We start from the raw sequence: 27,715 nt of genomic DNA on the forward strand, positions 1-27,715 counted from the left end.
CCTTGTTTCTCAAATTTATTTTTAATATTTCACATTAAATGAAATTTAACCATACTCAGTACAGAGCATTACCACAATAGTACACACAAAGAACTTTAAAAATAAAAGACAAAAGAATACAAACTTCAACAAGTTAAATGCCACTTTACTATGTAAACAAAAATAAAACCCTGATGCTAAAAAGATACATATTCAGAGGTAAAATACATATACAAAAACATTTAAACATTAACATAATCCACAACTAGATCACATTCTTTGCAAGAGAGTACAGATATTAGTACTCTACATCTACAAAATTTCAAAATCCTGTTAAAATCAAAACCATCTCTGGTTTATGATACAGCACAATTCATAAGGCAAAAATATAGGCATTATCATCCAGTTCTTTAATTTCACTCGTTTTTAAGGCAAACTTGGAACTTTTTGCTTAGGATTTTAAAATAAATGGGACTTAACACATGATAACTTGACAAAATTAACAATAAATTATCTCTAGTTAAATATGTATAAAATAAAAAGATATGGATAACAATTTTTCTCTCTGCAGAGATGTAAACTGGATTTTTGACTCCATATTCACACCAGGAAGAAAACCTGTAAACCTGTAATATTTAAAATTTATTGTATTCCTCACTCTTCAAATGTGAATCAATACTGAGTCAATATACTGTAAGTGAAAATCTAATAAACATCCAGCCACAGAATAATTGTATCTAATTAAATCATGTCTAACTAAAGTGCTGTCTTACAAAGGAAAAAAAAAGGTTAAGAAGTAGAACTGGATGTTAACTTGACGTGTGACATCTTTATAAGTTATTAACTTTCAAACTACAGAGGTTATAGAGGTTATCACAAGTTTATTGAACTTTAAGCAGTGTATTTATTGTAGAATCTGATTTTCCTGAAAATGAGCACTTCGGTGACAATACCAGAAATCAAACACCAAAACTGAAAACAAACAGCATTATATTTACATATATTTCCTTCAATGTTAGCCAGAGCCTTGATAACATAATATTATTTTAAGTTTCTATAATTCTGTTTTTCTACTAGAAAATATATTATCCAATTTTAGGAAAGTTGGAGTTCTATAAATATTAGCTTTTAAATAATTCTCTTTCATGTCAATAAAACCTAATTGGACGCTAGAGGACACAAATGTTTATACATAAATTGGATCTCCAATCACTTTTCATGATGTCGGAAATAAGGAATTAGATTCACACTTTACCATAATAGTTATTTGGGTACAGGTCTCCCTTACTATATTTTTCTCTTTGGGTGAAAAGACTAGCCCCCATAGCATCTAGCACAGTATCCCATATAGTAGACCCTCCATATTTGTCAAGTTATCAAAATAATTTTTCAAAACCTAATGCCAGGGCTTCCCTGGTGGCGCAGTGGTTGGGAGTCCGCCTGCCGATGCGGGGGGCGCGGGTTCGTGCCCCGGTTCGGAAGGATCCCGTGTGCAGCGGAGCGGCTGGGCCCGTGGGTCGTGGCCGCTGGGCCTGCGCGTCCGGAGCCTGTGCTCCGCACGGGAGAGGCCACAGCAGTGAGAGGCCCGCGTACCGCGAAAAACAAAAACAAAAACCTAATGCCATTCTCCTATTACTTTGATACCACGTCCTAAAATGTAATATTCATTGATGTTTAAAACAGTATTATCAATAATATATGGAATTTATATAACTATCCTTTGGGTTACATTAAAAATCACTTGAGTTCTATTACTATATTTAACAAATATTAAATAGCCAAACATTTCTAACAGATTAAGTCTTCATAACATAATTATAGAAGGCAATTATCTTCTAAATGATTAAATTAATTTCTATTTCCCACTGTTACTTTTTTCCAAAATAGTTCTGGGCAATCTTAAATAGCTTTCTCCTCCTTGCCTGAGTATATAGAATTATTTCTAAAATCTTTAACCCTGGGAATTTATAATCAAACATTTCGAACCTTGTTAACACTAGAAATGTGGCGATAAATTCACAATTTGTCAGCAAAGTATTCATGATGAAACTTCTCACAAGCTGAATGAGAAGGCTCTATTGTAAAGTTACCAGCTGTCAGGTCATAATACCTCTGGTTCTTATGCACAATTAAGTAGGTTTAGCAAACCTAAAATAAATATTTCTAAATTTGGGGGTTTTTTTTCTTTTCCTTTCACAGGGTTTCATAATTTGTTCTCTAGTATATTGCTCTTACTACTGCCCAAAATGTTTCATATTTAGTCTTCACTGAGATGAAATTTGGATTCTTCCAAAACAATGATCAACTTATGTCTTTGGTCTAATTTACCAAACGATTATATATTTTATACTAATTTGATAGTGGGGATGATATGTGAGGAAAACATTGTGAAAATAAAATGTATAGTATAGATCTGTTTACAATTAAAATAAATTTCTATAGTCTTTCAAATTCCCTTATCTTCTGGGGAGAGGGGCTTAAAAACAGTGTAATAGGATGTATTTAATAATTAACATTGTTAATGTTATCAAGAATAACAATTCTTTCTGATTGATATAAACAGAAAGAAAATTGAGATGGGGATTTAAAATTAAGTATGTGATGGAATCTATTTTAAATTGCTTTCTTTAAATAAAGTCTAGGCCAATCACAATAGTGCACCTTGTTTCTATTCAACAGATTTATTCAAATCAATTATAAAGTTATTGCTATATATCATTAAGTTATTCAAACAAGCAACATAGAAAATATTCAGACTGTCAATATTATTAGTAGCTCCTGTTGAGTTCTTAATTAGAAAGAGACTAAAAATCACTTGCAAGGTTTTATAATCTGTGCAAATATTTATAAAGCATGAAACTACTTATATGATTAAAGATGAGTTCACACAGTTTTGCAGTATATACTTAAGTCTACAACTGGCAGTTTATGGAAGAACAAGGAAAACTGAAAATTGCCTGGCTATAGTTTTCAAGATATAACATATATGCTAAGAAATGAACCTATGTTTTATAATTACAAATGGCTTCTTAACAATAGTTCTGAACATTATGGCACTTAAGAATGCAATATGAACTTTTTCTTAGGAAACAAATATAGTTTTGTAGAGACTATAAAGAGATAGTGGGAAGTTAAAAAAAAAGAAAAGAGAAAGAAAAAATCAAGGGAAGGAAAACAAAATGACTACAGTACCAAAAATACAAGTACCAACATCCTAATAAAATGCAAAGTAATGTATTCAAGATTAAGAGACATTTACTAAAACATGCAAAACAAAATGAATTAACCAGTTCTTTTAAATAAGCTGTCACCTGGGTAAAGCAAACAATTTTGCTTTAAAAGATCGTTTCTTTAGTCAAAGTGGAACTGAATTTAGAACCATTACTCAAGTAAACATCAAGTTCCAGTTTTCCTCAATAACTTTAAAATATTCAGTTACCTAAGAAATGTACAAAATAATGCTTAACTGCCTAGTGCTTTATATTTAATGCATATATTTCTGTTTTTAAGAAGGGCATATAACATCTAGCACAAGAAGAAAGAAGATAAAATGTATCTTTCTTTAAATCACTATTCAGGAACCATGAAAAGCATAACAGGCCATCTGAATGTTTTTTTGGATGTAAATATTAGTATAAACACTAACATTTTTAATAAGCACAAATGAACCAAGCTGGTAAAAATGAAAAATACTATCAAAACATGTCATGCATATCTCATATTTAACATCCAAAAGAACATTGGTATAGCCTTGTTACAGATCCTACAGTTAGCACCATTTTTATATCTGAATACTTTGAAAAAGCAAACAAAAGTCTTAAAAAAACTAAAATTATTGTAAGCATATATGAAAAAACTCAATGTGCACTAAGAGTGGTACTAAACATTTGTCAAATATTTACATCAACACTGGGAAGCCTGCTGGACTACTAAAAAAAAATTGAAACTGATATGCTTAACTCTTTCTATCCATGCTTAGCATACCATAGATGGGTAACTAAATTCATCCAGCATTAACCTGCCCATATAAAAAACGCATACACAGTAAGTATCTGATTGCTTAAAATAGGACCTGAAATCATGACAGTAAATGCATTTATCTTGCAAACTTATTACATCCCCAGCCCTAAAGCCATTTAGCAGTAAGAATATCCAGGTGACTCAGTATGGCATGTAATTTACAACTCTTAAAAGTACCAGAAAAAAAAAAGCAGCCCTTTGTTTAAAATGTGAAGCATATGAATTTATATCCAACAGATAGTATCAGCACTCTGTCTAGTCACTCAGTATACTCCAGCATCTAAGTATCTCTCATCCCGGTAAAAAACGGTGCAGAACAAGGAGGGGGAAGAAAGCTAATTTTTTTTTAAAAAGCAGCAAGGTTTTCTCCACATGTACACTTATGAACATAAAACTATTCTATCCCAGTATTAGGGAAAAAAAGTGCACAATTCAATTGGCAAGATCTTTCCTTTTTTTTTTTTTTTCTTGGATTATCGATTCACTGTATAATCAAGAGCAATCAAAGCTACTTGTCAGTTCAAAGTACCCAACAAAACTTTGAGTCTTCATGCCATTTCAAGTTAAAAAGGAAGCAATGTAGCTTTTGGGCTTCAGAAAACTGGGCATCCTTTCATGCAGCACAAGGTTCATCACTACGCTATTTCCACAAGTCCACACTTGTCAAAGTGCAGTTAATCCAAAATTGCAGCGACAGTATATCATGCCAGCTGAATCCAGCCATGTATCTGAGATAGGGTCATATTTCTGCACGGTATTCAGATAGGAAGACCCTGAGTGACCACCCACTACATAAAGGTAGTTATCAATTACTGCAGCACCAACTCCTAGGAAAGGTGGGTAAAAATAGGGGAAAAAAATACGTTAACCATGAAGCAGACTTCGCACTAAATTAAATTTGCATTTAAATGTTTTCTTAAAATACATTTCAATAACCTATTATTAATTATACAAGCAATATAGCAATATGTGCTTAGTGGAAAAAAATCCCTTAGTATATGTAAAAGAGCTGAAGTCTTCCTTCATCTCTCCTCAATCCTACTCTCCCTCTCTCCACCACAGTTAAATATTAAGAATGTAGTATATATCTTCCCATATGCTTTCTTCTCAATTTATATTTATATTTTTCAAAATTCATTAATTTTTGTTTTCAAATGTGTTAAAATTTTAAATATATATAAACTATATAATTTATGCTTAAAAATTTTACTTTATATATATATAGTTCTAAAAAGAACAAGGCTACCCAAATATTTTACATTTTCATTGTTTTATGGTTTTCCTTCTCAATGGTACCACAGAAACTAATTCTAGTAAACAAGCCTTTCAATTTCCTTCGTATGTTTATTTTTCAGGAGTTTCTTTAATCATAAATGCAAGGAATACTCCTAAAGCATTTCCACCAGTAACTTAAAACGTTCCTTTTAAAATAATGTGATTTGAGTTTGGGTTTAAGGATAATTTCCTCAAAGGTGTATTTGTTTTTCTTTATGAAACCTGAAACCCAACTCTTTCTAGATCAACTATAACTATACCCCTTTAGGAGGAGAGAACATTTGAAAGTAATATACAGACTGCTGATGTACAATAAAAAACAAAATAGAACAACCCTAGGATCCTGGGTGTGTGTGCACGTGTGTGTGTAACATATAAAACAATTACATTTGTTACATGGACACAAAGAGCTTCTATAAGATACTTTCTATTATGAGCATTTCTCAAGATGTGTTGTAGAAGTTTAAAAAATAACAATATGCACATTGGCATATTAAAATCACAGTAAAAAAATCTATATAGTTTTGTCTAATCAAGTTGTCAGTCAAGTTTATCACAAGAAAAGTTTTTTCTGGACAAGTAATAATACTCTTACTGTTATATCCCAAGAAACTACTATTTCAAGAACATCACTATAAAAAATATTGTCCTATATGTTTAGAAATTGGTATGTTATTATTACCTGTTCTGGGTTCTTTCATTGGTCTACACACAGTCCACTGATTTTGATGAGGGTCATATCTTTCAATGCTTGACAAATGTGAAACACCATTATGTCCACCCACCACAAAAATAAAGCCTAGCATGACACCCACACCAAAGTGAATCCTTTTATCTGCCATAGATGCAACCATCTCCCAGGAGTCCTTACTTGGATCATAACGCTCCACACTGCAAATATTCACAAAAGAAAGAATTAATTCACATATCCTTTGTGTCACTCTTCCTACTAAAGCAACTAAAACCCACCAGAGTTTTAAAAGTGCAAACGGACAGATATAAAACAAGAGTAGTTTGTCCCAAATGTTCAGATTTTGCTGATAAAATCACAGGGATAAAAGCTTACCTTGTAGACTGGTGCAATAATAGCCATACCCTACTCTATTATATTGTACAAGCAGCAAGGTGTATTAAAAGCATGGAGCATCTGAAGTCAGAAAATCTGGGTTCAAGTACTAATATTACATACTTAGACCTATCACTTTGGATTTGTTTCTCCTGGATAAGTCATTTCCTGTAAACATGGGAATAATATAACCTCAAGGATTCATGAATAAAGTCCAATGAGTATGCATGTGAAAGGACTCTGAAAATCACAAACTGAATATAGATGGTTCCTAAAGATACTAAGGATTTCCACACAGCTAAGGAAAAGGGAAGATGAAGAGAAGGAAAGAAAAGGAATTTTTTTCTTATAGGTGAATTCATGGTGACTAACTGTAAAGCAAACACTACATACTTCATAACAAAAACCGGCTAATCATAATGATTATCGTAATGATTATAATAATCAGAGTAATTTATGAGAATTCACAGATTTAAATAAAGTCTGTATGCCAGAGAATTCTTGGCATTTCCAAGTTGCATTATGGAAATTCAAATCAAATCAGAATTTCCAAATAAGCTTTCCTGGAAAATCCCAGAAGGTCTATAAGCCTACACTTTCCCTGAAGGGGTGCAAAGGCAAGTTGGTTGAGCTTGTTCTGGTCCTAACCTAACTTCTCAAGAAAGCCTAAAGCATTTGAGAGTAAGTTCAGAATAGGGACTAGACTAGACTAGAAGACTAAACTACAACTATTTCTGAAAGAACACCAGGATAAAAACCGTTAGAGCAAAATCACTAGACAAGAAAAATCCTGTGAAAAACTGTAACAAGAACTCAAACTTCAAAAGCATTATCTCAAAATTAAAGTACTTAACCTTTTATTTTAGAAATTTCTGTTAGCAGCTTTTCAAAAAATAGAAATGCATGTCTGGGTCCCAAATACTTTTCCTTCAACTAAAGGAACAATAAAAAGGGAGAAAAATTTAGCCTACACAGAAATAAAAATTTATAGATGAAATGCTGTTGTGTCATTACTTTCTCAGCCTGTTAACAAACCACCACATACTCTCTTTTATTAAAATGCTCACAATAAATAAAACACATACCACTATTAGAGATATAATACTATTAGAGATAAAATCTTTGGAAGATCGACTTTCAACAAAGGTTCAGAATTATGATTAATTTTCCATATAAGCACTTTATGCTTTTGTTTTTCTTATATATATATTTCTCCTTTATTCAGAGAATACTATAAAATACAGAAATCTCACATTTAAATTTCAGCACAGCTCAGATACATAATGATACATGTATGATTACAGAATAAGAATCCAGAACGGAATATTTAAATAAGGCTTAAAGTTTATGATGTGTTATAATATTGTGTAAGCATATAGAAATTACATTTTCCACTTTTTTATTCTACTAAACAACATAGTAACAGATCATCCATCCATACACACACATACAGACACACACATTTATACATACACACACTACCCCAAATCTAAAGTTATCTAACTTCATCTTATTTTCAGATTTCTGAATTCTAAAATCTAGTCCATTTATATTGAATGAATGAATGTAAAATTTAATAAAAGGGATTTGAGTTTTCGGTTTGTATTAAATCTCCATGTAAACCAATTACAATTATACTTGTGGAGCGGTTAAGTTTCCCAAATGTCTATCAATATTACTTTTAAAATTAAAAAGGGAAGTTCATTCATATACACAAATTGTTTAAAATCCAGAAATCATTGTTAATGATACTTTAAAAAATCTACAAGCATATACAACTTGATTAAGTTAAATACCTGTTCATGTGGGCAGGACCATACCCACCAATGGCATATATCATTCCATCCAACACAGCTGCGGCAAAACAACTTCTTGTTGTAGTCATTGGTGCCACAGGTTGCCACTTTCTTACTTTGGGAATATACTTCTCTACTGATTGTAAATAAGACTGTCCATCATAACCACCTAAAGCATAAAGTTCTCCTGCAAGTACCACTACTCCAAGGGTACTTCGGCTCTCATTCATTCTCTCAAGAGAAGTCCAGGTATTTGTATCAGGATTCCAGCATTCGACTGAATTTTCATGTTTTCTGATAGTGATGCCAGGACGCACGTTAGTTTCAATACCACCTATAACATACACTTTTTGGTCTAAAACGCATATTCCAAATTCATAGCGAGGAATGTTTAGGGGTGCCAAACCAATCCAAGAGTCATTCTGAGGAAAGTACATCTCCACACTAAAGAATAAGCAGAAAAAATTAAATTTAAAACATCAAAATGGCCCATAAACAATATCTGGCAAAACTGAAGATACACGTATGCTCTGATACAGCAATTTCATTCCTGTGTATCTACTCTACTGAATGCCTATTACAGCCAGTTTTGCAAAAGAACACAAATAGAGAAAGGTTTACAGCAGCTCAACACAGTCATCTATCAAAAGGAGAATGGATAAATAAGATGTGGTATACCCACCCCATGACAAAGCAATTCCATTCTTAGATATGCACCCAACAGAAATGCACACATATGTATATGTACAACAGTGTTCGCAGTAGCATTATTTGTAATAGTTGAAAACCGGAAACAATCCAAATTTTTCATCAACCATAAAATGGATAAGTAAATTGTGCATATCATATAAGAAAATACTATACAGCAATGAAAATGAACAAACTACAACTACATGTAACAGCGATGAATCTTACACATATAATGTTGAGGGAAACAAGCCAAATTCAAAAGAATATATTCAGTATAGTTTCATTTCTATCAAGTTCAAAAACACTTCTAATCTCTAGATTAGAAATGAGGGTGGTGGTTACCTTTGGGGAGGACAGGGAGGGACCTTAAGGGTGGTTTCTGGGTGTTGTTCATGTTCTTTTCTTGAAATGGTTTGTAATGTTTGCTTTGTGATAATTCATTGAGCTGTACACTTGGAATTTGTGGACTTTTCTGTATATGTGAAACATTTCAATTAATTTTCAGTCATCATATTCATAGTAGAAAGAAAATGTTGTATTATGTCCATCTACTATAATACCATACGCCAACGAAACTAAATGAATTATTTCCTCATGCAATCTCAATTTCATAAACTTACTGCTCAATGATAAAACACATCTCTGAAGAATATACATGGTACCACTGCATTTACATAAAAATGTGTAAAACCTAACTATATACTGGGGCACATATAATATGTGGTAAAATTATAACAAAAAGCAAGAGAATAATACATTAAAAACTCAGAATACTGGTTACTTCTGGGGGAGAGAAGGAGATGGCATCAAGGAGGGGCACAAGGGAACTTTAAAGCTATTGTTAGCCCAATCTCAACAATACTAGTTTTAGACCACAATTAAAATGTACACTGAGACTTTTTAAAAGATAAAGGACATATCAATTGACATTGATAAAACATCAACAGTTTCCTCCTATTGGAGGAAAGAAATGCAATCTACCCAATGTTTCAAAATATTTTAGAATGTTAAATATTCTAATATTTAGAATATTAAATATTAAAGAAATAAATTAAACATAAAAGTTTTCATAAAGCAATCCCATTTAAGGGAAAAGGAAGGTAACATCCAGCTATATTTTCAATGTATAAAAGTTATTTGTATAACACAACATTGTTAATCAACTATACTCCAATATAAAATAAAAATTAAACAAATAAACAAACAAACAAAAAAAGTTACTTGTAGAATGCTCTAAATCAATGATGGCCATGGGCCAAATTCAGCCCACCAGCTACTTTTTTAAGTACAGTTTTATTGGAACACAGCCATGCTCATTTGTTTATGTATTACCTATGGCTGCTCTTGCACTACAATGGCAGACTTGGGTAGTTACAACAGAGACCATATGACGGCGACAAAATTTAAAATATTTACTATTTGGCTCTTTATAGAAAAAGTCTGACAACTCCTACTCTAAATTATCAGAAAAGAAAGCACTTTTTACTACTGTTGTTAAAAAAATATTTACGCTGAAGAAAATAAATTGCATGTAAAGTCCATGATTTATATCAATATCCTGTTTTTTTTATTTTTTTGGTGGTTACTCTGATTAACTGTATTCATTCAAACATATTCTTGTCCCAGTCTGCTCTCATCACAAATTCCTAGCTCTCCTCTTTAGCATTTTTTGATATAGCTAGCAATAATAAATCCCCTCTGACCTGGTCTGACTCATATAAAGAAAGATGTAAATGATTTCACAAAGGAAAAAAGGGCATAAAATGGAAGAAAAGTTCATGAATAACCAGGATGGATAAAGTTTGTGCACTGGGAGGGAGGAGAGGTGTTTAAAATTGAGAGTGTTGTAGAGAATGGACAACAATGTGATTAAAATAATCAGGTAAGTGATTTAAAAAGAAAACAACAAAAAGAAGCAAATAAACAGGAAAATCAAACTATTTTAAAAATATAATAAATTAGCAAATTTTAAGAGTATAAAATCTATTAGCATCAATCCTTTAAAAGCCTTCTATTTACCTATCCAAACAGGCAAACAGTCCAGATTTTCCTCCTACTGCACAAAGTACTTTGGGAGCACAGCGAGGTCGTGTCATCAAGACTGTCTGATGAGACAGTCTGTGTTCAGGCATAAAGTGGTACTTCAGAGCTTCATTCAAAAGATGTTTACAAGTGCGATCGTCACGAATAAGATGATTTGCTTCATATAATCTAGTGAGAAACTTAACACTCAGCAATGGTAATCGTACACTGTTAAGTAGCTGTGCTAAGTATTTCTGGCGTTCTTGGACGTCATACTTGATCCAAGACTCAAGTGCATAAAAAACAGTCTCTTCAGTAGCTACATTCAAACAGTCATTGGAAACAATTTCATCCAAATCAGCATGCGTAAGCTCAAAAAACTCTTCAGTCTGGCAAACTGCTTCAAAATTCTGGCATATGTATTTAGTGGCTGCCAAATAAAGGTCATGACAACCATATGTCTCTGCAAAGCGAGAAATTCCAATACAATTACCAGGATCAAGTTGGCTTTCAAGAAATGCACAACATTCTTTCAGGACAAGTTTTATCTGGAGTAGGTTTGCTGCTGGAAGGAGAGATTCAACTGTGTCCTGTGAAATAAAAACAGTCCCTGTATAGGCATATTCCACAATGGCCTGGAGAGCAGTTTCATCAATGCACTGAAACTCAACCTCACTGTTCTCTTTTTCAGAAAGGTTTCCAGTAAACATAGCTTTGAAATATGGGCTGATGCTGGCAAGTACCACTTTGTGAGCATGGATTTTAACATCACCTACTCGAAGAATGATGTCACAGAGTTCGTGATGTTGACGAAGAAGATTCAAGCCCTGTAGAAGTTGTTCAGAATGTAAGTGGGTTAAGTTAGCAAGCATGTAGGTCGGGGATGTGTGGTCCATCTACAGAAAAACAAAAAGCATGAATAGTTATTTCAAAATAATCTTGCAAATGATTACTTTTACAGGTAGCACAAAATAACTGAGATTTGTTGTTTATCTGCATGTTTGTTGTTTTTTAAATACTAAATACTAGACAGAGGCTTTTAGAGTTACAAGGGAAGTTAACAATCATTCAACTCCTTTATTATAGATATTAAGCACACTCCGTGCTTCTGGAAGATGAACAAGATTAAAAATAGAAAAGAAGAAAAGAGACTAGAAAGAAAAGAAGAAAAAGTGAGAGGCAGTAAGGACTGGGGTAGGTTAAATAATTGTTCCCCCAAAAGACATCTGCATCCTAATCCCTGGAAACTTTGAATGGTACTTTTATGGCAAAAAAAAAAAAAAAAAGACTGTGCAGATATGATTAAAGATTTTGAAATGGGAAGATTATCCTGGGTTATCTAGTTGGGCCCTAAGTGCAATCACATGTACCTTGTAAGAAGGCAGAAGGAGATTTGACACAGACAGAAGAAGAGAAGGTAATCTGACCACAGAGAAAGAGATTGGACTGATGCAGCCACAAACCAATTAACATTGGCAGCCACTAGAAGCTGGAAGAGGCAAGGAACACAGTCTTCCCTAGAACCTCCAGAGGGCACAGAGCCCTGCCAACACCTTAATTTCAGCCCAGTGATAATAATTTCAGACATTTGGCCTCCATAACTGTGACAGAATAAAGTTCTGTTATTTTAAGCAACTGAGTTTGTGGTAATTTGTTATAGCAGCCATAAGAAATCAACACGTGGATACTTCAGAATGGCTAATAGCAGTTGCTTAGAATAGATGAAAGGAATATAAGACATCTACACAATATGAACTCTTTCCTGTCTCATTCATACCTCAAATACAAGTAATGGGGATAATTTTAAAAAGCAGAAAATTTGGTTCCTATTTTAAAAGTATTATCAAATAGACTTAAAAATTCTGAACATTATTAAATAAAATAAATCTTGGTAGGACTGGGAGAGTATAGCACTTCATTCCTATGCATTTTTAAGTGCAAATATACAAATATTAAAACTTTTATCTTCATTAAGAACATCATCATTTCACACTTGTTTCATTTGAATTTTATGTCCATTAACAAATTTTGTTAACATGACCACATTATAGCTGATATCACCAGCCTCCACTTCTGATCTCTCCAACTAATCTTGCACACATCTAACAGAATAATTCTCAATCAGGGTATCGACAAGTCTCAAGAAACTTGTTGGTCTTCCAGTAGGTACTTTATTCCAAACAGAATATTGGTAAGAAAACAGCAACCAGAAGGTACATGTTTAGATCTGGGTCTGTTCTTTTTACTTACTATAGTGTTGACCTCTTAAACTTGTTTAACTTCTTTTAGCCTCAGTTTAATGGAAAAAGTTAACATCTAGACTGAAAAGAGAAAAATGAACAACAGGAAAGCAAGTAGATATAGCAAATAAGTGACAGGATTAAGAAAGTAGTCCTAGCTACTTTACATCATTAACTTTACCTTATCTTCATTTTCCTTATCTGTAAAGTGAGATCATAATAATACCTGAACTATATATATCTCACAAGGTTTTTGAGGATCAAATTAGATAATGCACAGGAACATATAACAAACTGTAAGAGTTATGAGTACACGGTACTATGGTGAGGCAACAGAAATGTAACAGTATCAGCGAAGAACAGGGACCTTGGAAATATAATGAGTTTTAGTTCTAACTGGGTCATATACTATTATATGGAATTGGTACATTTCTTAATCTAAGTATTAATTTTTTCATCCATAAAATAAGAATACCTCCCACTTATCTCAGAAGGTTACATGAAAATTGTTCTGTAAAGTTTAAAGTTCCACACAACTTGAAGTGCTATGAATACAGCACTTAAGTCTCATTCTCTTCTCATGATCCCCACTTTCACTATTTCCCATTCTTTCCATAATGACCTTTCATTCCAATAAAGCTCATGTAATTACTACAGCTCTATATAAATATTTTCTTACATTTGCCAGATTTTGCCTATAAACTTTCTCCTCTCCCGTGTTCTTTTCATCCAATTCAAATTTTCAAAAGGCTGGTTCAAAATTAACTTCATCTGAAAGTCTATAAACATTTAAGTACTCAATTCCTTTACATGCAATTAATTTAATTATAAGTGCTGTTTTGTGAAACATACCCCTCTCAACTCTCATTTGTCTGATTCAACAAGAAGATGTTATTCAGGATGAAAAGTGAACAAACAGGAAAGGTGAATGATACAGAAAATAAGAGAAGGAAATGAAAAATGACACCTAGCTAAAACAATGAGATGAGAAAGGGAAATACAAGGCACACTGATTGGAAAGGAAGAAACAAAACTGTCTTTGTTGGCAGATGACATGACTGTCTAGGTAGAAAATCCAGAACAATTAAAAAAAAAAACAAACCCAAGACAGTGGAACTAATAGGCAATTATAGAAAGTTTGCAAGATACAAGGTTAATATACAAAAGTCAATCGATTTTCTATAAACCAGCAACGAACAAGTGGCATTTGAAATTTAAAACATATAACCATTTACATTAACACCTAAAAATTGAAATACTTAGATATAAATCTAACAAAATTAGGTACGAGATCTATATGAGGAAAATTATAAAACTCTAATAAAAGAAATCAAAGAACTAGCTAAATAAATGGAGAGATATTCCATGTTCATGGATAATATGACTCAACATTATCAAGATGTCAGTTCTTCCTGACTTGCACTTCAGATTCAATGCAATCCCAATCAAAATTCCAGCAAGTTATTTTGTGGATGTTGCAAACTGATTCTAAAGTTTTTATGGGGAGGCAAAAGACCCAGAATAGCCAACTCAATATTGAAAAAGAAGAATAAAGTTGAACTGACACTACCCAAATTCAAGCATTATTATAAAGCTGTAGTAACCAAGATGGTGCGGTACTGGTGAAAGCACAGACAAACAGACCAATGGAACTGAACAGAGAGTCTAGGAACAGACCCGCATAAATACAGTCAACTGATCTTTAACAAAGCAGGAAAGGTAATACGATGGAGAAAAGATAGTCTTTTCAATAAATGGTGCTGGAATGTAAAGTAATAAATGAATCTAGACACAGACCTTACTTATATCCTTCACAAAAATTAACTCAAAATGGATCACAAACCTAAATGTAAAATGCAAAACCATAAAACACTTAGAAGATAACGCAGGAGTAAATTCTAGATGACCTTGGGTATGGCAATGATTTTTTTTAGACAAGACACCAAAGGTACAATCCACACAAGAAAGAATGATAAGTTGGATGTCTCTATAAAACAAAACAAAACAAAACAAAAAACCACAAAAAAGCTTCTACTTTGAGAAAAACAATGTCAAGAGAATGAGAAGACAAGCCACACACTGGGAGAAAATATCTGCAAAAAACCACAACTGATAAAGAACTGTTATTCAAAATAAACAAAGAAATTTTAAAATTAAACAAGAAAAGTAACAATCTGATTAAAAAATGGAATAAAGACCTTAACAGATATCTCATCAGAGAAGATACAGATGGTAACTAAGCAGATGAAAAGATGTTCAAGATCATGTGTCATGAGGGAACTGCATATTAAAACAACAACATACTACCACACACCTATTAGAATGGTCAAAACCCAGAATACTGAGAACACCAAATGTTGGACAGAATGTAGGGCAAAAGGAACTTTCATTCATGGCCGTGGGAATGCAAAATTGTACAGCCAGTTTGGAAGACACTTCGTTAGCTTCTTATAAAACTAAACATACTCTTACCGTACAATCCTGCAATCGCCTTCCTTGGTATTTACCCAAATGAATTGAAAACTTATGTCCACACAAAAACCTGCACATGGATGTTTATTGCAGCTTTACTCTGAAGTGCCAACACTTCGAAGCAACCAATATGTCCTTCAGTAGATGAATGGATAAACTATGGTACAACAAGACCATGAAATATTATTCAGTGCTAAAAGAAATGAGCTGTCAAGCTATGAAAAGACATGGAAAAAATGTCTTATCAAGTAAAAGAAGCCAATCAGAAAAGGCTATATACTGCAAGATTCCAATTATATGACATTCTGGAAAAGGCAAAACTATGGAGACTGTAAAAATATCAGTGGTTGCTAGGAGTTAAGGGGGACGGAGGATGAATAGGCAAAGCACCCAGGATCTTTAGGACAGTGAAATTACTCTATATGATATTATAATGGTAGATATGTATCATTATATATTTGTCCTAACCCACAGAATACAGAACACCAAAAGTGAACCTTATGGTAAATTATGGACTTTGGGTGATAATGACATGTCAATATAAGTTCATCAATTGTAACAAATGCACCACCGTGGTGGTGGACGTTGATAATGGGGGAAGGTACACATGTGTTGGGAAAGGGTGTAAATGGGAAACCTCTGTACCTTCCTCTTAATTTTGCTGTGAACCTAAAACTGCTCCAAAAAAAGTCTTTTAAAAAAGTAAATTAAAAAAAAAGGAGACCTAGCTACCTTATAAGTTCACATCTCTCCCAGACCAAACAATTATGTTCCAAGATATTTAAAAGAACCTGTGAATGAGATCCCTGAATCATTGCCAGTGCCACAAGACAGGAGACTATTTTCAAAACTAAGAGTGTAATTTCTACTAAAATTCTGGTAAGGTTAATGTTAATTTCAGATAACACTTTAAAACAAAGGATCAAAGGTTTGATAATGTGAATACTTAGAAGAGGATGTAGTGATCTCTAAGACTAGGATGCATGAGTTAACAAGAAGACGTGTCACAGATTAATCTTTTTTTTTTTCTGATGTATTTAGAAGACTTGCAGATCAGAAAAATATACAATGTTTAACTAGATACTTGTAAAGAATTTTATAATGCTTTTATGATTTTGAGAACAAAACCAAAAAATATAAGCTAGTTCAGTTAACTAAATTAGCAAGTGGTTGGACAACCACACCAGAGTATATACTACTTAATGAAATGAGGTCCACCTGGAGGGAGGTTTCTGATGGTATATCATAAGGCCTAGATGAAGATACTGCAGGCAGGCTCTTCAGCTTTGCAGATGATATGAAGCTGCAGAGGACAGCAAATACATCAGCTAACAAAACATGGATCCCAAAAGACCTGACATCTAATAAGAAGAAATTTAAGAGGGATAAATGTTAAGATTCTATAGTGGATTCCAAAACAACTATACAAGTACAGAAAAAGAGAGAAAAGACTCATCTGTAGGATGTGTTTAAAGGGTTTAGGGATTTTAATTTTAGTAATACTTTAGCACACTAATCTTATGGAGGTTTAAGGTGCGTTAATAGAACTATAATATACAGAACTAGAGAGGAGACATTCCACTTGGCTCTGCAAATGTCAGACCACATCTGGAATACAGATTTGGAGTACCATCCTTTAAAAGGGATCTAAACAAAGTAAAAGGCCTGATGAAGAGAAGAAATTCAAGACATCTTATGGGTGTTGAGTCAAAAAAAAAAAAAAAAGGAAATCTGAGAGTTATGTGAAAAACCAAAGGGTGAAAGTTACTCAGTAATAATACAATAATATAGGATTGTTTTGAGGATTAAATGCATTTATGCATATAAAGTGCTTAGAATAGTGCCTATCACTTAGTAAGCTCATGATAAATATCTTATTTATTAATAAGTTATCTTATTACTAGTCATTTTTTTTATGTTGTTTGCTTAAGAGGTATTTTGCTTTCTATGTTGTACCATCTCTTACTACTGGGTAAGAAATCTACTTTGTACAAGGTACCATCTTTGTACAAGATGTCAGTGGACATCTTGGACCACACAAAGTATTGAAGAATTGTTGATTCTCAAATCAAGTTAATGAGTTATTGGTTAGATTCATTTTTAGTATAAATAGAAATCATACAGTAATAGACCTTTATACTAATTTTTGTATATCCAATTCAAGACTGGTAAATTACCATCAACATGATATAAAAGCATACTACAATATTGATTTGTAAATATACATACACACACATATATATGTACACATGCAACACATAAAAGAACATATGTTTGTGTATATATGACACATATCCAGATATTCAGGATGGTATAATTTTAAGAGACTGGGCTCTGGAATCAGGTTCCTAGGGTTACAATATTGTTTGTACTATTTAATAGCTATGTGACCTTGGGAAAGTGGTCTTAAAGTCTCAGTTTTCTCATCTGTAAAGCACAGACAAAATAGTACACATAGCACTCAATAATCATTAGGTGCTATTTATTATTATCATTATCTTCCTTAAGAAGACTCGGTTTTTGCCAGCTAAACCCATGTGACTCCCTTCCACACTCACCAAAAACGGAACAAAGCTTACTTACTGTCAAATGAATAAATACAAACAGGGCAAGGCCAAAACCTGACTAATTTGACCAGAAAATATACAGCGAGCCACTTTTAAATTTAAACAGTTTATTACTTACAGACAGTGAAAGAAGACTAAGCTCCCTGGATCCTTGTCCCACATACTAAAAAGGACAACACAGAAACAAAAGGGGCTGGACGGCAGCAATACAAGTTGTGAAGAACCCAAACTACAGCAGCAGCAGTTTTATATTCCGGAGCTCTATTCTGCGGGGCAGCGGGACACGAAAGTCCCATACCTCATCACACCAGGGAGGTAAAGAGAAACTGTCTCACGGCAGACTCCCAGGGGTGACAGAGAGGTAGGTCAGAGATGGTCTTGCAGCAGCTCCTTAAAGACCATCCATCCTCTCATGTTCCAGGAGAATCACAAGGTGTTCCAAGACTCAGATAAGCTTCAGTCCCACAGTCCAAGCTTTTCCCTATGTGGACACATGCAATGTCACCAGAATGCCACGATGAAGCTATTCCCCTACACTTATACCCTCTGTAGTATTTTTCCTTTATCTCACTTTCCTATTACCCCCCAAAATAATAAAAATGATCAAAGGTTTAAAAACCACTCAAGAAGGATACTGGTAAAGATGACTTCATAAAAGAAAACCCATACATATTTCTATCATTGTACTGGATTCAAATGACATGATGTTTAATCCCTTTAAGAAGTATTGAGAATAAAGTTTAAGAGATTATACTCTTAACATGTAACCAAAACAATTTGAACTAAGAACTTGAAAAAGGCAAGGTAAATATAGGGAACTTAAAATGAATTACATTGGAGGTTTGCCATAACATCATTCTTAACATTTTAAATTTGACTCCTTTTCTCTCTCAAGAAATCTGACTTAAGAGAAATTAACAGAACTTTAAAAAGAGAGAGCTTTAAAACAATGGTTCTCCAAATACGATCCTTGCACCAATAGCATCAGCATCACCTAGGACCTGCTAGAAATGCAAATTCTAGAGCTCAACCACACATCTAAGGAATCAGAAACTAAGGAAGGGGCAGCAATCTGTGTTTTAAGAATGCATTAGTATTTTTATGCACGCTAATGTTTGAGAATCGGTTAAAATATTTCCAGCACAAGTGTAACTGCTTAAAAATTATAGCAAATTATAACTGTTACTCCTTCAAAATTATGAATTACAACTGTGACTATACTTGGTTCTTAGTTATTTACCCGTAAATGGCTAAAGATAACTCACAGAAGCAATAATTCCTCATCTTCAAAACCTAACCTTTGTCAGTTTTACACTGGCAGTTTCATTTATCTCAATAACAACCTTGTGCAGAATGAAGAACAAGTACCATAGAAAACAGGAAAGAACAGTGAGGAAAAGTGTGAATTTCAGGGCCAGAGAGATTAGTGGGTTCAAGTCAACATTTGACTACTTAATAGCTGTAGACTTTGGGCAAATTACTTATTCTAAACTTGAACTTTCTCATCTGTAAAATTTGTTGTGGATTAAATAGCATGTTTGGTTTGGAGAAACAAATCAATGGTGAAAAATAGAAAATACAGAAATAGATAATTTAATATATGCAAATTTAGTTTATGATAAAGGCAGCATCTCAAAATCAGTGAGGAAAAGAGGGACTTTTAAATAAACATGTTGGGATAACTGAGCCTCAGGAAAATAGACAAAATCAGATCCCTTCCACATATCTATGCCAGGATAAATTCCTTATGGATCAAAGGTATAAATGTAAAAAATGGAATCATACAAGTATTAGAATAAAATGGAGTGAATTCCTCTATAACTTGAGATTAGAGAACAGTTTCCTAACTATGGTACAAAACCCAGGGGCAATAAGTTAAAAAGTAGATCAAATCAATTACATTAAAAAACTTTGAATAGCTAAAAAAAATCATAAGCAAAGAACAAAATATAAATGAGATTGAGAAAAAAATTACAATATATATAAAAGATGTATCAGCAATAAATAAAACATTCCTAAAATACTCTAGCCCTATAGAAAAATTAGGCTGAAGAAATGAACAGATGGTTAAAAAATACAAATGGTTCTTAAGTATATGAAAAATCACTCAACTTCAGTTATAATCAAATGAATTAAAACTATATGGAGTTAACAATTCTCTCCTGACAATATACTCTTGGTGAGGCTGTAAGAAAGAGGCACACTCATACATCCTTGTGGGAATGCTGAATGATACAGACCTCTGGAGATAAATTTGGTAAGTTTAGCAAAATTACATTTGCATTTACCCTTTGATCCACAATCCTACTTCTAAGAATTTATCCAAAAAATACACTGGCAAAAAATATATAAAGACAAATGCATAAGGTAATAATTGTAGGTCTATTTGTACAAGCTAAAGAATAATACCTTATGCTTTTGTACTTTCATATTTGAGAGACCAAGAGGCAACTGACCAAGAATTTTACAACTCTAATGCCCACCAACCAAAGAATGGCTGAAAAAAACTATGGCACATCCACACAATGGAGTACTATGCAGCTGTGAATAGAAATGAGGAATCTCTGCATATACAACTCTGCAGGATCTCCCTGATCCAAGCAAGGAAGAGAAATGTGTGTATAGTATGTCACTATTTATCTAAGAAAAGGGAGGTTACAAATATACATACCTACTTATTTTTTTTTAAAAAAAGGAAATATTACATGGTATATTTTTTAAAAGGTTACCTAACAGAGAAGGGAGAGAAAAGAGTGGAGAGGATAGAGATAGAAGCTACACATCTTTGAATATATCCCATTTATTGATTTGACTGTGGAATTAGGGAATTATTTTACACAATTATAAAGCAAAACTAAACCTTAAAAACACATAAGAAACTTGAAAATAAAAGGAAGCAAAGGAACGCAATGTTCATCTAGTTAGTAGCCTAACCATACCATTCCAAATAACCTTAAAACAGTAATTTGATAGTCCATCCCTAGTGGGGTATGCCCTAAAAATTTTTACACCACTTTCAGTAATCACATTGTTGGTGAGAGTGTTATTTGTATTCTGAAACTGTTACTGTGCATTGCCACAATGCATAATTACATGACATTTCTAATTCTATCGTCCCTAGAGTCATTTGTGATCTGGGATTCTCAATATGGGAGAAGAGAAAGATGTAAGACTGAGACATTAAATATAAACCTTGTAGTCTGATTTTGAATTAAAAATATCAGAATATACAGAGAAACAACATTATATACACTAATACATATGTATATACATATGAAATATATGAGGTATACAAATGTACATTAAGAAAAAAAATTGTATTTCCTAGCTCTACTGAAAAGGGCTAGAAATTACAACCAACCCAGTAGCAAAGAACACTCCTCCTAGCACCAGATGTGGTCCCTAAATATTGTTTCCTTCCAAGGGAACAGAACTCCTTGGAAAAATGGCTGATTCCAGACCTGGGGCAGAAAATGTCACCATAAATTTGGAATCTTTACATACTAGGTAGCAATAAAGCTATCAATGATGTCTAAGGTCATAAAAAACTTAGGAGCCAAACTGAATAGGCTTCTCATTAGTCAAAGAGATGGGACAAACTGATCATCAATTATAGTAACTGCAATTGATTAAAACACAGCAGACATGCTTAAATCCATGAGTTCATAATGATAATAAAATTACAATAATTTAAAAAAAGTGATCACCACTGAAGGATGCTAATGAATCAACTCATTATTTGAAACCTAGCAAATAAAGGGAAAGAATCAAGCATTTATCATGCCTTTCCTATAACAAATGTACCACTGGGTTACCAAATAGATGAGGATAAGTTTTTCTTTATAAAAGTACTCCAGTTATTAAAGAAGGAATGGTAGAGTATCACCATTTTACAATCTTAATGAATTAATAGAGGTAGGCATTGATTATGAAGGGCTGCTAAGGTCACAAAAACAGAGACAACCAGACATCAGGGTCTTCTGATGGAAGATCATAATACCACCTATAAATACTTTTGCATACTCCCACTCACCACACACACACACACCCCAAAATCAAACATGTAGTCAACAGACTAGATCCAACTATTAATTTATAAGATATAAAGAAAACAGAAAAAGCATGTTAAACTGTAACAGAAGGATGCAGTCAGCAAAAACATCCTATGAGAAATTTTATGGCATAAGTAACGTAGACGGCTTCAACAAATAAATGGAAAGAAATAGGATGAAAATGAACCTACAGATTACTATAAACTTAAAAGACATTATCAACCAAATACAACCTGTGATTCATACAGGTGCATGCACACACATATCATATACATACACACACATACACACAACATTTAGGAGACAACTGGGAATTTTGTACCCTGACTGTATTATTGATTATATTAACTAATCACTGTTATTTTATTCTTTGTTGTTGAACAGTAATACCATAGTTTTGTTTTTAAGAGTTTTTATCTTTTACAAATACATACTGAAATATCGGTAGATAAAATGATGTCAGGGACTGGCTTCAAATTAATATAGGATGAGGGATTGGACAGAAATGGATATGATGCCATGAGTTGATACCTGCTGAAGCTGGGTGACAGGTACATAAGGGTTCATTACATTATTCTACAATTGCATGTTTATGAGATTTTGTACAGGAAAAAAGACATAAAGAAAAAAATATATGGCACTAAACTTCACATAAGACTTACAGATGAAGAACCTGAAGTTCAGAGAGTTTAGATGAATTAACAAGATCACACAATTAGTTAAGACGTTACTGGGACTATAATATTTTCTTAACCTTAGAACAATGTTCTTTACATATTACATTAAAAAAATTACAATGCTGATCAGTGTTGACCTGCTTAAAATATTTACTGAACCAATTTATAATTGTTGCTATTCCTGATAAGACTAAATTATTCCATAAAGAGCATCTAGAATATCTTTGATTGCCATAATGTACCAGCTACTGTTCTAAGCTTTTTACATGTATTAACTCCGTTCATCCTCAGAGTAACACCATGAGATAGGCACCGTTATTATTATTATCCCCATATAACAGATGAAGAAATCTGAGGCACAGAGAAATTAAGCCTAAGGCAAGATTTAAACCTTTGCACTCTGCCTCCAGAGTTCTTAAATACTATGTTATACTGCCTCACTTATAAACTCATAATTTCTTTTATTTTTTATTTTTTTGCGGTACGCGGGCCTCTCACTGTTGTGGCCTCTCCCGTTGCGGAGCACAGGCTTCGAACGCGCAGGCTCAGCGGCCATGGCTCACGGGCCCAGCCGCTCCGCGGCATGTCGGATCTTCCCGGACCGGGGCACGAACCCGTGTCCCCTGCATCGACAGGCGGACTCTCAACCACTGCGCCAACAGTGAAGCCCCAAAACTCATAATTTCTTAATCTTATTCAAGTTTTAACTCAAACGAGAAACTAGAAAGGTACAGAACAGAAACCCATAAAGGACAGATCATATACATATATATAAAATATACACACACACACACTATGTCGATCAGATACAAGAATACATCAGAGCTTTAAAATGAAATAAAGAGAGGTCCATGGAACAATCATTCCCTTCTGTTATTTATATAATAGTAGAATTGATTCTTCTTTCCCCACATCCCTGCCATACTTTTTTGTTTTTAATTTTGGTACCATAAAACAAATACTTAGGAGTACTCTAAATCCAGGTAACTGGATTGATTAGTCAAAATTGAATAAATGGTATCCATTTGAAAAGTTTTAAAAAGGTAATAGCATTGTACTTCACTTCTAATCACATTCTTATTACATAAATATCCACAATATAAAGATAACATTAGATAAGTTTAAAATAAAATCAAACATTCCATAGTCTACAGCAGCTTCACAATTTTAGATTCTGAAATCAAGCTATTAAAGGTCAAGTTGTGAGTTAGTATACTTAATTGACACCTAAGCTACAAAACAGTGGTGCTGAAATCAGCTGGGAGGCAATCATCTGCTACAAAGAGAGCAAATAAATGGTCAAGAGAAATAAGAATTGTTTAAATTTCTTTCCAACAGTTCAATTTTCCTCAAAGAAGAATTCAACTAATGATGGCATAATAATTTTGGCAGTGAGCCTATGGAACAAGTTGGCATATTTTTCTTTTCTCTGAGATTGACTTTCATTATATCTAGAGAAACAAAAGTAAAATTAGAAGCCTGTTATAATACCAGTCATTATATCATAGGCTCCAAAATAACACAGAAGAAAGCAAGTCCCCAAAGCCACTACTACATCCACTAAAAGCTCTAAGTTACATAATTAAACCATCTACTGAAAAACTGGTTACAAAAAATGTGAAATCCTGTTAACAGATTAGTGCTTAAAATGCAACCAAAAATTTTTTTTGTTTAAAAGTAGCATTTTGACTCAGAAATGCACAATGGATTTGGAGCATAAACCTAAGTAAATGAAATATAACACTGATACACATCAAGAAAAACTGTTTAATCCTACATGTATAAAAATAAGCTCATAATTTCTTAACCTTATTAAAGTTGTGACTCAAACAAGAAACCAAAAGGGTTCAGAACATAAACCCAAAGACGAAGATTAAAATACATATAATCAAATAATACATAATAATAGATATGAGTGATTAATGATGGAAAAATCTAATTTTATCCTATAGTTTCAACACTCTCCCCCACCAAAAGTTTTCCAAAGCTCTAAGCAAACAGCTAAATTGACTCATTTGAGTAATTACTTTCTGATGCAAACACCCACAAAATGTGCCACAGTACAAATGTAGATGATGTAACCTCAAAAAATTGTTGTGAGGATTCAATGAGTTAATATTCATTAAGTACCCAGCAAAGTGTATGGCACACAGCAAACACTCAAATAATAGTGTAATTATAATTACTTGTTAATGTTAATAGCACCTTTCATTTCCATAGCAATTCTTCACAATAATTTCTTAAACTATACAAAATTCTTAACAGTTTACAGAATTCAAACTGGTTTCCAATATTCCTGGATGTCTGTAAAATCTGAGTAAGAACAAGGAAAAAACTATAGTGGTTCATCCAACCAATTAATATTTTATTCTGACTGTGGAAATAAAGGATGCTTTTAGGGCAATTGCGTTTACCTTAACTTCAGCTCAAAAAATTAAGGTATGTATCAGACATTCCTTAATTTAACTAACTAATCCATTAATTTAAGTAAACTTTCTTGAACTTACTGAAATTATTTTGAAATTATTATTTTAACTTTTTTTATCTGAATTTGCTATTTTCAATGTATTCTTAATTACTCCCTTTCAACTTTCAGAGGTGTACTATTAATACACCTAATAGTGTATTCCACTGTTCTGGAATTTGATTTAAAAATTTTTATCCTACCTCTCTATATGGTTAAATATAAAAGACTTTTCTAGTCAGTACACAATTCCTAGAATTCAAGAATAAGATTTTTTAAAAATCTACTTCATAATAGAAATAAACAGAATATACATTAATTGGATGAGATTTATTTTCCACAAAATAACTCTAAAAGATAGTAATATATGGGGTGCTGATAAGGTCCCATTTCCTGGTCCCATCCACCATGAAGACTAATGCATCTTCCAAGTCTTCATCAAGGAAATTAAAGGTAACAGATATAAAATAGACTGCAATCTATAACATAGTGATCTACAGGGCCCTGAGAAAAGTGGTCAAAATGAAAACTCACCGTGCTTTGTTCCAAGGAAAAGGATATAACTAGTTGATTTAAGTATCCAAGCCCCTTGAAAAAGTATTCTTTATAGAGAGAAGGGGTAATTCTTAAGCTTCTACCATAATTTTGATGATGATATATAATTCAGGACTTTCCAAGTTCACTTTCTTTGTTCCACGATTACCACACAACTTCCCAAGTTCTTGCATACAGGAAAGAGTGCACTGGATTTTCAACCTGAAAATTCTGATTACTGGAAAGGGTTATCTTCTATTCCAACATAAACTGGCATTCTAATGTGTACATTCTGATGGGTACATCATTCTTTTAGTTAAGTCTGAATTGAGTTCCTGAAGTCTGAGCATACATGAGTAAAAGTATAAATTTGAACTTCTTACGCTGGAAATATGAGAACTAGACATTCCTTCTCATTGACAACTTCTAAAATCATCTCTTGGTTTTCACTCCCCTGCCCTTACCCTGCCTCTAAAATTAAAAAAAAAAATTTTTTTTTCTTTTTAGTTAAACCAAATTTAGGCAAATTCATTTAAACACCAAAATGACTAATTAAAATCAAAGTAACAACCTAGAACTTAAACCAAAACAGAAGGATGCATGTTTACACAAGCCCCATTTACATTTACTCTACTCACAAAAGAAAGGGGAAAAAGAAAAAAGAAAAACCTATAATAATCAAATTGTGCTTTAAGACAACACCCAGAAGTTATTTTTGAACTTCCATTGTCCAGCAAAAATTATTTATAAAGTGGTTTGGTATGCTAAGACTTAAAAAAGTATTTAAGAGACATGTGGTACAGAACAGGGTAGGAACACTTGCATTTTAAGTGCATAAATTGTGGACTTCAAATGATAACAGACTTTTCTCACTGGGTCATTCAAAAGCAACTGTATTACTCCTTCCCAAAAATATTTTCTTCCACACTCCAAAGAACTCAGCCTCACACCAGGCATTCCAGCTCTTCAATTGTTTCCGCTTAAGTTTAATTACAAGAAGGAAAAAATGCTCACCAAATTCACAGTTCGCCTAAAACAAAGAAACGTCTATTATCAACTCTAAATCTACAGGGCAGAATTCTCTTAGGACCGTGATGCCAAGAACTTCAACAGCAGCTGAAATTCTTTGCAGTCTCGGTTTCCAGGATACTGAAAGGCTGCAGAGACGCGGGAGGATCCTGCAGGGAGGCTGGGGCTGCGGAGGGAGCGGGAGAGGGGAAGGGGTGAGCCCCACAGAGGAACTGCATTAGACTTTGAGAACCTATGAGGGAAAGAAGGTTAGCTACAAGGAAAAACAGATTTATCTCCAGATCAAGTTCGTTTTCAAAGAGAACTTAAAGTGATGAGGATAAGGAAAAATGACAGAAAACCATTAACCCTCCAAAACCGGAGGGTAAGCGAAATAGGAAAAGGGGGTTGGGGGGGAAGGCGAGGCGAGTAAAGGCCTAAAACACCAGGATTTGAAAAAAAGTACGCGAGCTCTGAGCTTGGCCTTGAGCCGGATCTCCCGTCCCGGTAAGCGGACGGCAGGCGGAAAGGATCGCACTTAGGGCTATAGATAGCAACGCGTTTACAACGGTTGAGCCCTGCACAAGAAGATGTCGCCTCTCTCCCTGCTTGCTCCCGTTCATTTCTTTACATCTTACTCCAGCACCAGCGGCACTCCAGCAGAACTCTGCCAAAGCCTGCGCCGCAGGACAGCAAAAGGAAAATACCTGAGTCCCAGGAATCACGCCCGCAGTAACAGGAGGAGGAGCCGTGGACAACGGGAACCCGGGCAAGATCCTCTTTTGCCTTTAGTCAAATCCCAGTTCTTACGGGTGGGGCGGGGAACTTCCGCCCTGAGCGAGGAGAGCGTCAC

At 33.6% G+C, this 27,715-nt stretch overlaps 1 protein-coding gene across 1 annotated transcript; it reads right to left on the reverse strand.

Moving 5' to 3' along the window:
- Positions 1-27,690, reverse strand: KLHL28 (kelch like family member 28). Its single transcript, XM_030854859.2, has 5 exons — positions 27,570-27,690; positions 10,846-11,744; positions 8,137-8,580; positions 5,957-6,165; positions 1-4,826 (listed from the first exon to the last, which is right to left on the reverse strand). Exons 2-5 carry the CDS (start codon positions 11,742-11,744, stop codon positions 4,663-4,665), a joined length of 1,716 nt encoding a protein of 571 aa, XP_030710719.1. The 5' UTR covers positions 27,570-27,690; the 3' UTR covers positions 1-4,662.
- Positions 27,691-27,715: the final 25 nt, after the last annotated feature.

Source organism: Globicephala melas, chromosome 2, assembly GCF_963455315.2.
Source record: "Globicephala melas chromosome 2, mGloMel1.2, whole genome shotgun sequence".
In the NCBI taxonomy this organism is placed as follows: Eukaryota; Metazoa; Chordata; class Mammalia; order Artiodactyla; family Delphinidae; genus Globicephala; species Globicephala melas.

Bases quoted from the DNA above. Each gene is read 5' to 3' on its own strand.
- KLHL28 (XM_030854859.2), bottom strand. From the start codon at position 11,744: ATGGACCACACATCCCCGACCTACATGCTTGCTAACTTAACCCACTTA. The intron at 6,166-8,136 runs GTATTTAACTTA...GAATATTTGCAG, and splicing joins GGTCCTGCCCACATGAACAG to TGTGGAGCGTTATGATCCAA. The intron at 4,827-5,956 runs GTAATAATAACA...CACCTTTCCTAG, and splicing joins AATGAAAGAACCCAGAACAG to GAGTTGGTGCTGCAGTAATT.